Genomic DNA, 11642 nt, shown 5'->3' on the forward strand with positions numbered 1-11642 from the left:
TCAAATCAAATTGATGGCAACCATTAGACTAAAGTTCTGTGAAGATTGCCAAAGGTACCGGCAGACCTCTAAGCTGTCGAAGGAGGGGACGGTGCGAAGCCACTATGGCGAGGAAATAGGGTGTCGGACTAAAGGCCCGTCCATCCCACAAGCCCGCAAACTGGGCCAGTTGCCAAAGTCCCAGGGCCACAGGGACTGGGAGGTCACAGAGGAGTGGTGGGAGGAGCTGGCTGGGCAATCCCCAAGGGAAGAAGGCTAATGAGCCTGGGGAATGGTGGTGGGATGATGAGTGATCAGAGGGAGAAGACTGGGAGGAGGAAGTGTTGGAAGCTGGAGAGGTGACAGGGCTTAGTGAGCTGGGAGAGTCTGTGGCAGAGAGCAGTCCAGAATCAGAGGCAGAAGCAGAGGCCAAGAGGCAGAGATGAGTTCAGGCTGGTGAAGAGTCACACTGGTCTCCCCCTCCTGATGTGGCAGGCTCCCCTCCCCAACTCCCAGAAAGAGGTATGAAAAAGGAGGAGCAAAGACAGACTGTGCACAGTATCCGGTTGCTGGAAAGATGCCCTCAGGAGGAGGACAAATAGGCTGCGGGGAAGTGGGGAATTTCAGCAACTGGTTTCATGGAGTAAGACCCACAGGGCATGAACTGCTGTGCTCATTAGGCCTGAAAGTCTGTCCAATCTGTGAAGATCATGTTTTGCTGATAAAATGTTAACCCCAGCATTGAAAATGGTGTGATTTACTGACTGGCTGGCTCCGCGACATTTACAGACCTGAATTTGCACCTTTAAGGGGTGAGATTGGAAGGCCAACTCACGCCCTTCACAAAGGATGGATTAAAACCCAGCAACTGCCAGTTCCTGATGACAAGGTCAAGACTGTCTAGAATAAAGCTGAGTACATTCACGGGAGGAGCCTGACATTCTGCTCTGCCACTGGGGGGGACGGGACCCACCTTGCAGACTGGGGTTCTACTGTGCACATAAGAGAAAGCTCCCAGTAAGAAGGCTGATTGCTGAAGAATGGATGCTTTTGAATTCTGGTGCTGGAGGAGACTCTTGAGAGTCCCATGGACTGCAAGAAAACCAAACCTATCCATTCTGAAGGAAATCAGCCCGGAGTGCTCACTGGAAGGACAGATCCTGAAGCTGAGGCTCCAATACTTTGGCCACCTCATGAGAAGAGAAGACTCTCTGGAAAAGACCCTGATGTTGGGAAAGATGGAGGGCACAAGGAGAAGGGGATGACAGAGGACGAGATGGTGGGACAGTGTCCTAGAAGCTACCAGCATGAGTTTGACCAAACTGCGGGAGGCAGTGGAAGACAGGAGTGCCTGGCGTGCTCTGGTCCATGGGGTCACGAAGAGTCGGACACGACTAAACGACTAAACGACAACAACACCACATATGGAGATGGAGGAGGCAGCACTTACTTCCTGATATAAGGAACACTCCGTTGGGATCTACAGCGAGACAGGTAACAGCATCCAGGTGTGCCACCATGGAGTGCACAGCTTTCCCTGCACAAAGAGGAGAACATTTTTCCCCTGAGTTACAAAATGTAGACATGTACGCAACTCCCGTTCCTGGGTTATTTGGAAAATCGTGTTCAGAGGGAACCTGCCAGCTTAAAACTGTGTTTGAGAAGCAAGTGCTCTTCTAATCACTGCAAAGGAGGCAGAGGTTACAGGTTTCTGCCACCTCATCCATTCTGGGCCCCAAACAACAGCCCTACCTGTGCGATTGTCCAGGAAGCGGATCCCTCGGTCGTCATGGGCTGTGATAGTGATCGGCTGGGTTGGGTGGCTCACAACTTGGTTGATCTGACTGGATCCTGTTCAGAGAGGAAGGGAGGAGAGTTTAAGGACAGTCCTTGGACAAGCAAACCTTTGCTTGGATAAGAGCAGAGATGTGGAAAAGGAGAAACTTCTCCAAGGAGGCAGCCTCAAACGTTTGCTGAATTTGCACTCGGGAGACCCTGAAAGAGAATGTGAGGGCCAGGTGCCATATGTTACTTATTTCTGCCAAGTTTTTAAACAGACTAAACATTATACCAGCCCTTCCCACACCTGGGGCCTTCCAGAGGTTTTCGGAATACAATTCCCATCAGCCTAAGCCAGCACAAAGCTGCACTGTATGAATGATTTATTTATTTTGGCTTGACACAAAAATGCGTCCAGAATTAACTGGACAGAGTTCTAAATTTAAAAAAATAAAAGTACAATGTAATAGAGGTATTCTTCCTTTTATGACTCAGGAGGGGGTGCTGTTCCCAAGATTATGCACACAATTGCACCTAAAATTTTTTGGGCTTCTGCTCATTTGTAAACTTAACCAACCCAAACTCATTCACTTAGTTCATGCTACAATCACTTTATGTATTTCACTTGTCAGTAGAAATAAAATTCACAGCAAGTGCGTTTCACTCCCAGCACCTTCTATTCTTGGACCCAAAAGCCCCTTATAGCACAGTTCCAATTCCAAAATTTTATCTTCTCTGAATTTTGTTGAGGCACTTTGGTTTCCCCCCTCTCTCCTCTTCTAGATTCCTCAGAGATCCCCTTGCCTATCCCACCTCTGTCCTGTCCACAACTACACCCCGGCAAGAGCTCAGTCGGTAGAGCGTGAGCTTCTTAATCTCAGGGTTGTGGGTTTGAGCCCCGTGTGAGATAAAGTGGAAATGAAGTGTAATTGTCAGGGAACTGCCATCAGTGCCAGAGGGGGAGAGAGCAAAATCCAGAGGGATTCCGGAGAGCGTCCCAGGATTGGGAGAGGCAGCCCATCCTCTGGGGAAGAGAATCAGCGTAGCACCAGTGGAGAAGGGGGGCAGATGGGGGAAGCGGCGAGGCGGTCCCATGACTTCTTGCCAGGGACCAGCGGGGAGAGTAGAGGTCCTCCGCTGCCTACGCCCTCCTTGCGCAGAAGGCTTCCGCGCAGAGAGAGTAGGAGGCGACTAGGCGTCAAAGAGCTTCTTTGCTGGAAGAAGTTTAAGAAACGCCCACTGACGGATTCTGCCAGCGATTGAGACAGCCACGGGTGAGTGGCTGTCCAGACAGAAAAGGTTCACTCAGGCAACCCAGCCAGGTGTTTGCACTGGCTTACGCACGAGCAACCCCTAGAACCATTACAGTAATGTTACCTTGAAATTATGTACACAGTATTCCAATGGTCTCTCTCTCTCTCTCTCTCACACACACACACACACACACACACACAGACAACTACACCCCAGCAAGAAACAAACGCACTCTTGGGGAGTCTCTAAACAAAGGACCTGTAAAAGCTGTTGCTGGTTTATCATCATAACCCCTGGTCCTAAGCAACCCAATCTAACTCGCTAGGATGACACTCCTGCTTGGGGAAATGTCCCACTTTGTGCAAGAGAACAGAAATGTCACCAATATCGGCAGGTGTCTGACTCATTTCAGACTAAACAGAACCTTTATTCTCTTTTTTCTTTTTTAATTTCTTTTTTTAATTTTATTTACAACATAACACAACCCCCACCCCCCAATATACAAATCCACGTTCATTAGACGTGAACATAACATACAGTAAACATAACATACAACAATACCAACAACCAAATAAAAGACTTCCATTATCCTGTATCTGGCCTCCTTATTTACTTCTTATAAACTGTTTCCTTTATGAATAATTATTAAGATTTTTCTAATGATAACTTAAATATCCACAAAGTCTCCTGCAGACATTAATCGAAACAAGTCCAGATATGTATTTTATGTATGTGTTTTGTGAAGTATTCTCTGCATTTTATTCTCAATAATGGCAGAAACTCACAGATGGAGAAGACTTTTATTTTTCTACATCATTTTTATTTATAAAGGGAATCTTTGTATGAGCCAATGCTTTATTATCCCTTTGGAGCTGTGGTGCCTTCATGAGGTTGTTGTTGTTGTTGTAATTTTGTCCTTTTATGTTGTCATGCTTTATGGTTAACATTTTTGATTCTCTGTTTTTGTTATGTTTACACTTTTTTTTTTGCTAGCCCCACCCCACTCTCAGCCCCAACTCACCGCTGGCTGGCCTGGATTCCAGGGTCAGGACAGAGCAGTTGGCTTCCACATCATAGAGAACTGTGCATCCTGTCTGGAAGGCTGCCACGACGTGTGCAGGGTCGGTACCGGAGAAGGTGATGGAGGTAGGGATTCCGTTCTCTGCAGAAGATGGTAGAGACAAGCATCTGGGCACTGGGTTCTGGCGATGGTCCAAGGGTGACCACAGCAGTCGGAAGGATTTGGAGAGAACTGGAAGTTGCTCTGCCCAAGCCATATTGCACAGAGTTGATGAATCTCCACCTAACCTTGAGGATTTATATATCTCTAATCTTTGTTTTGACTCTTCTCTGAGCCACTGCACCTTTATCCCTCTTAGGAAGCCCTCCCTCCCTTTTTGGAGAAGCCCTGAATTATCTGCTGAGCGTATGTGAGGTTTTCAATGCTCCAGATGTTATTAACTTCTAGCTGCTACGAGAGATTGAGCACCATAATAATAATAATAATAATAATAATAATAATAATAATAATTTATTTATACCCCACCCATCTGGCTGGGTTTCTCCAGCCACTCTGGGCGGCTTCCATCAGAATATTAAAATAAAGGTAAAGGGACCCCTGACCATTAGGTCCAGTCGTGGCCGACTCTGGGGTTGCGGCACTCATCTCGCTTTACTGGCCGAGGGAGCTGGCGTACAGTTTCCGGGTCATGTGGCCAGCATGACTAAGCCGCTTCTGGTGAAGCAGAGCAGTGCACGGAAACGCCGCTTACCTTCCCGCCAGAGGGGTACCTATTTATCTACTTGCACTTTGATGTGCTTTCGAACTGCTAGATTGGCAGGAGCAGGAACCGAGCAACAGGAGCTCACCCCGTCGTGGGGATTCTAACCTCCAACCTTCTGATCGGCAAGTCCTAGGCTCTGTGGTTTAACCCACAGTGCCACCCGCGTCCCTCCCTATTAAACATTAAAAGCTTCCCTAAACAGGGCTGCCTTCAGACGTCTTCTAAAAGTCTGGTAGTTGTTTTTCTCTTTGAAATCTGGTGGGAGGCATTCCACAGGGCGGGTGCCACTACCGAGAAGGCCCTCTGCCTGGTTCCCTGTAACTTGGCTTCTTGCAGTAAGGGAACCGCCAGAAGGCCCTCAGCGCTGGACCTCAGTGTCCAGGTAGAACGATGGAGGTGGAGATACTCCTTCAGGTATACTGGACCGAGGCCATTTAGGGCTTTAAAGGTCAGCACCAACACTTTGGGGTCTGAGCTTGAGAGGGAAAGGCAGAGCAAGTTCACACCACGAACGAATGAGAAGCCCTTTGGCAGGATCCAAGGGCCCAGCGTGATCAAAAAGAGGCAGAGGCTCACCACTGTCCGCAGTGTAGGTGCTGAGGCAGGAGGAGTTGCTGCTGCTGGGGTCCCATATCCTCACCGTGCCATCCGCAGAGCACGAAGCCAAGCGGTTCTTCGAGGGGCTGAAGGCCAGGCCCCAAACGGCGTCTGTGTGTCCGTCCAAGACGTTGCCGAGCACACTTGGGTCTGGGCCAGGAACAAGAACAAAAGCAAAACCTCGCGCTGCCTGCCTCCCTTTCAAGCTTCGCGCAGCAGTGACAGATGGCCTAGATCATCACATATACCCGTATTTTTCGCTCTATAACACGCACCCGACCATAACACGCACGTAGTTTTTAGAGGAGGAAAATCTGTAGGCATGCCACCCGTAGGCATTCCCTCCATAACACGCACAGACATTTCCCCTTACTTTTTAGGAGGAAAAAAGTGAGTGTTATGGTGCAAAAAATACGGTACTTCAGAGCCAAGGCCCAAACAAAGTTATTTATTTCATGCATTTAATATTTCCCCCTTCGACACGTGTATTTCTAGGGGAGGCTAATAGAACTGCAAACAGAACCCGACGCTCAAAAGCAGGAGCATCGTGCAGCAAACATCCAAGTAACATAAATAAAAGAGAGAGAGCCTGGAAACTTTAAATGCCCGTGCCAGAGCAGGCGCCAGGTGAGCCTCCCTGTGCTGGGATGGAGCTCCACAACTGGGGAAGCTCTCTCTGCGTGCGTCACCACAATAGGTGCATTGGATTTAGCCCTCTGGCCAAATGGAGGGCAAGGGATAGAGAAGAGCATGAGCTTTGCTTCCTGGTCCATGCACACGAGAAGGCCAGACCCCACAAACGCTCTGCCCTCCAAGACGCAAAACATGCAGGGAGTCACCGTCGCAACTCGGCAGTGAATAGTTTGTGGAGGCTCCAGCCTTGCAAAAACCAGCAGTCGGCAATACTGCCACCCCACCCAACCTGGTCCCCAATTCTAAACTTGCAGGGTGCGGCGAGGCACCCCCAAATCTTGTCCATGTAATGTCACTGTGCTGAAAACAGCAGTCATCCCTAGATCAAAGAATGCAAGCAAGGAGACAAGAAGCAGCAGAGTTGGGGCAGCCCTTGCCTGTCCCTACCATAGCCATCGTAGGGGTCCATGCCAAGTTCCGGGATCCTCCAGCAACGGATCCTCGTGTCTGCGCCTCCACTGTAGCAATATTCGCTGTCGCAGCCCATGGCAACAGAAAGCACCGGGCCCCTAGCAGGGAACAGCAACGGGTGCATGAAAAGGAGCGGAAGGAACGAGGATGGGGCTGTACCCACTAATGCTCCCCCGACACCCACCAGGGGGAATCCAACAGGCAGTTCTGCTTTAGGGCAGCTGACAGGTTAGCTAGGGATCAATGCCTTCCCCTTGCGCCTGCTCGACTCCTATACACACCTGTGTGCCCTGAATGCATAGACTGGCTCCACGTCGAGCGCTGCATTCCTGTAACAGCAAAGAGGGATGACAAAAGAGTCAGATGGGTGGCCTACGCATCTACATGTCGTCTTTGCTTTTCTCACTTACAGGCTGAGCTTACGTGCAACAACTCCCATTGTGTCGCAGCTCTTTTCGTCTCCTGTGACTGGTTATTTTTGTATGCTTTCCTCATACAGTTTCACAGAATCTATCACTAGGGGTTAATGCTTTCTTTTCGTTCTTGTTTTTATTATGCATTTTGTATTTTTACGTTGTGAACTGCCCTGAGGTCTATGGATAAAGGGTGGAATACAAATTTTATTAATAATAATGGTAACAGATTTGGAGGGAGTTGGAAGGGACCCCCCGGGGGCGATCTAGTCCAATGTCTTGCAATGCACGAATCATCTCCTGGGGGCATCTCTCCCGCAGGGACGCTACAAGTTTAAACCACTTTGTGGATCCCATCTCTCCCCTATCCCCACAAGAACTCTGGGAAATGGGAGGGTTAAAAGACTGTACAACTCTCCACAGCCCTACAGCATTCCTTGACTGGGAGCCATGGCAGGCGGAGACAAAAAACGGGCATCCATCTGGCACACAGAAATGCCTAAAGCAGTTTCTTCCCTGTAATGAGAGACCTGCTGGGCCGGACCACAGAGCGACCTCCTCCAGCATCGAATTTCCCACAGTCACCAACCAGATGACTACAGGACGCCTGCAAGGGCAAGGACCCTTCCCTGCCGCTACTCCTCAGTAACTGGCGATCGGAGGCATGCTAAGCCACCTTGCCCTTCTCCAGGGAGGGAGCCAGCTAGCTGCAGCTCTAAAGACATTAAATAAGTTGGAGTTCTTGTTATTAAATATGCCAAGAAAAAAGCACACCAAGAACTCAGGCCAATATAAGTTTCAATAGTGGGAGTGGTCCCTACTCGCAAATCAGTAGTCAATGGTTTCTGATCCATAATTGACTTCTGCCCAATGATTGAAACTAAGACCTTCACATCAAATCTGACTATGGACTAACATGAACTTACTAGTTTCTGATCCATAATTGGATATACATATCCTTATGAGTTTGAGTTTGTAGTCTCTGTTTGAGTTTGTAATCAGAATACATACTTTTGAATGGATTAGTTTTTGTTACAATTGGCTATTGATTTGCGAGTAGGGACCGCTCCCACTACTGAAACTTATATTGGCCTGAGTTCTTGGTGTGCCTTTTTCCAGCTCTAACGACAGCAGGTCCTCCCTCCGCTCACTTTTTGGCGGCCACCGTCTTCTGGAGGTTCCACAGCTTCAGCGTGCCGTCCTCCGAGGCGGTGACCAGCGCGGACTCGGAGTGATGGAAGACCAAGGCCCGGATGCCATCGTAGTGACTGCGTAGGGTGAACTTGGGGTTCCACGTCTTCTTAAAGGCATCTTTGCTGTCCGAGAGCTGAGGCAGGGGTGGAGGAGAGGAGGAGAAAGAATAGAGGGGCTGCTTAGTCAGGTGCCCCTCCCCAGCCCGAACCTCCCCCGCTGCTACAGAGCTGCTTCCTCACCACCTCCCACTCATGGAAGATTATTTCCCAGCTCAGGCTGCCCCCGTGGCAGTAGCCAGAGGAGCAGAAGAGGGCTTGAGGAGGCAGCGGGGGGCGGGAATGGAAACCGACGAGTCTCGGAACTCGCATCGCAACTCACATCGCAACTTAGCTCATTGTCGTTGGTGACGGTCAGGTCCGCGAGGTCTCCCAGGCTGACCTCTCCTCCGCCAATGGTGTCCATTATAAAAACATCTGAGGAGAAGCCCAGGGAACCTGTTCCGGGGAGGGGAGAGGAAAGCTTATGAGTGTGGCAATGCGCCAGCTACAGGACAAAGGAAACAGGGCAGGGTGTAGGTTGTTTTGGATGGCAACAGGGAAGTGTGGCAAACAGCGCTTGTGGGAAAATTAAAATAAAATAAAATTGGCACAAGGCTTGAAGCAGACTGAATGGCACGACTTTATTACCCACAAGGCTAAAACTGAAAGTAGAGGACTTCCCCACACATTAGAAAACTTTCACTGGGTAACTTAAAATGTTCGTTGCTTTCTATACAAATAGCAGCCTGGGATAATAACTTGTTTGGTTGTTATTTTGCATGCATTGCCTGAACACCAGTTTCTGGGTTAGGGGTGGGGTATTTCTTGACCTGCATGGTGCTGTGATAATGTTGGACGAATTTAATAAAATCAAAAAACAATGCCCAAAGGAAAGGGGGTGGGGCATAAAGGACAAACCAAGCCTTTGCACCTTCGTGAGATCTGGGTTGACTGGAGATGGCTGCCGGCATGGAAGCTTTCGGGGGAAGCCCATCCACATCTTGGAGGTCGGCTAGCATGCCCTGCAGCTTCACCCGGCGGCTTTCTGCAGAAGAGGAAGAGTTTGGATTTGATATCCCGCCTTTCACTCCCTTTAAGGAGTCTCAAAGCGGCTAACATTCTCCTTTCCCTTCCTCCCCCACAACAAACACTCTGTGAGGTGAGTGGGGCTGAGAGATTTCAAAGAAGTGTGACTGGCCCAAGGTCACCCAGCAGCTGCATGTGGAGGAGCGGAGACGCAAACCCAGTTCCCCAGATTACGAGACTACCGCTCTTAACCACTACACCACACTGGCTCTCACCACACTGGAATGGGGGGAGTTGGAGAGGGGACGGTCAAGCCAGCCTCTGGCCACTGCAAACTGGTGATGACCCAGCTGCTGAACCGTGGTCAATCGCGGTAAAAGTGCCCAGGCGTTTCCCCCCACATCTCCACCCCGATAGCTGACTGAGACACAATCAGGAGGAATTAATCAGGAAACCCCCATGCAGCCAAGGGGGCATTTCAGATGCAGAGGAAACTTAGATGCAGCTCTGTAACTACCAAGTTCATTGCCGTCTCCCGCTCGCCGCATGTCCCCGGACCCCTCGCCGTTCTCCCCCGAGCCAAGGAAGTCGAACTCGCTCAGTGCATCCTCAGAGTCCTCGTCGTCGTCTTCATCCTCCACTTCTGGCATCAGGGGCTTGTTGGTGAGCTGCCAAGAGGGACAGGGGCAAATCAGAGTTTGGATGTGCATTGTGGCCACATCTGCATGGGCAAGCACCAGCCCGACAAGAGAACCTCCCCGCCTGAAACTAAGGAGCATGACCGGGCCAGTTTATGGCCTACTGCAGGTGGGTTTTGTAGGTATCCATGTCCCTTTGTGTCCTCAGAACAGTAGCTGGGGGGGGGGGGCGGGAAGCACAGAATGAAAAGGCCCAACCCCCAGGCCCACCGTTCCTAACAAAGAGATTCCAGAGACCACTGTGGACTTACAAGTCCTTTGTGGGCATGTCACTGGGCAAAGACTGGCAGGAGAAGATTTACGCTTTGCTTCTCCAACTTGAATACAATAATAAAGAGTATTTAAAGTGTGGCAAAATGCCAACACAACAGCCTCAACTGTGAATGGGAGCCACAAGCCTAAAGGGGGGAAACCAATGGACTAATGGATGAGATTTCACTGCCCTGGCAGAGCCGGGGATAGAAGCTACAATCCAAACGCCTGTTTTGCCTTGCTCTTGCTTCCCACAAAGGGAGAGGAGATGACGGACCATCCCTGGAGGAGTATGCTGATTTGGAATAGCTGGCCTGATACTAGACTTCTGGGTGGGTGCGGTTATAAGGGGGGTATTAGTGAGTGGGAGTATTCTCTGTTTATTATTTGAGCATAGTTAATGCTTGTTTGTTTCCATGAATGTTATATTAAACAACAGATTGCTGCATTGTATGACACCCCCTTTTCTTATACTCTGTTGGTGTGTGGGTGCATATGTACACACACACACACACACACACACACACACATGATATATAAATTGCTGAAAGTCACTTGGAGAACTAAGCTAAGAAGTTTAAGAAATAAGTAAAATATCTGCAGCTGCAGATAGTTCAGTTGGTTAGAGCATGGTGCTGATAACACTAAGGTTGCAAGTCCGATCCCAGTATGGGAAAGGTGCATATTCCTGCATTGCAGGGGGTTGGACTAGATGGCTCTCAAGGGCCCCTCTCAACTCTGCAATTCTATGATTCTGACTCCCTGCCCTCTGTTCTATATTGCTAAAAAACCCCAATTCCCTTCAAGAAACCTAAGTTCAGCCCCCTTGCCTCCATGGTGCTAAACTAAGTCCTCCATCTCTTTGCTAGGTTCATGGCGGGGAGGATACCTTTACTCGCTGCTTCTTGTGTTGCCGCTGCGTCTCCAGGGGCAGGCTTTCCAAGTCCTTCTCCTCATCACTGTCGTCTTCTTCCTCGCAGCCCTGCAAGAAGGGAATCTTCTCCATCACGGAGCCGCCGGTCCGGTCCTTTGCCTCCTTCCCAGCATTCCTGCAAGTAAGAAGGGTAAGGAAGAACAACTGACACTGGGGTCTAGGGTTGCCTCACGTGAAAACAGAAAAGCATGCTCATTATCAGGAGAAAAGCAGCAGAAAATTGTTGTATGGGGAATATGAACTCAGCTCCAAAACAGGCTTGAAATATATTCACTGAGGGATTCCACACTCCCTCCTCTAATTTGATTTGTGTAGATCCATTCCTGGATCAACTGACAGCCATCAGCACAGTCACTTATGACTTTATGGACCACCACAGTGCAAGGCTATGCACAACCTTCCCTGACCAGGGTTTTTATTTTATTTATTTATTTCCCACCTTTTGCAAGACGCCACAGAGAGGTTTACGGCATATTGAACAATGTAACTACCAAACAACAACAACAACATGACACAAATACAACTCAGAATTGAAACAGCTGCATCCAACTGTTAATAAATGCAATCTGACAAATTTCCCTCATCCAAAA

At 49.3% G+C, this 11642-nt stretch overlaps 1 protein-coding gene across 3 annotated transcripts in view; it reads right to left on the minus strand.

The window, feature by feature from the left end:
* The window catches only part of STRN4 (striatin 4), a gene marked incomplete at its 5' end in the record, with an annotated part of 188023 nt that overhangs the window by 168336 nt on the left and 8045 nt on the right, over positions 1-11642 (minus strand). Inside the window, 11 exons of one of the 3 annotated variants that reach the window (XM_081018693.1) lie at positions 1391-1516; positions 1732-1830; positions 4034-4174; positions 5373-5543; positions 6474-6595; positions 6779-6826; positions 8062-8237; positions 8483-8598; positions 9074-9187; positions 9686-9836; positions 11008-11167. In XM_081018693.1, coding sequence (XP_080874819.1) covers positions 1391-1516; positions 1732-1830; positions 4034-4174; positions 5373-5543; positions 6474-6595; positions 6779-6826; positions 8062-8237; positions 8483-8598; positions 9074-9187; positions 9686-9836; positions 11008-11167 — 1424 coding nt within the window. Of the gene's footprint in view, positions 1-1382; positions 1517-1731; positions 1831-4033; positions 4175-5372; positions 5544-6473; positions 6596-6778; positions 6827-8061; positions 8238-8482; positions 8599-9073; positions 9188-9685; positions 9837-11007; positions 11168-11642 lie in introns of all 3 variants that reach the window. The other 2 variants (XM_081018691.1, XM_081018692.1) reach the window with 2 other exon arrangements.

The sequence above is a fragment of the Podarcis pityusensis genome (genome assembly GCF_964106645.2).
Source record: "Podarcis pityusensis genome assembly, chromosome: 8".
Classification (NCBI taxonomy): domain Eukaryota; kingdom Metazoa; phylum Chordata; class Lepidosauria; order Squamata; family Lacertidae; genus Podarcis; species Podarcis pityusensis.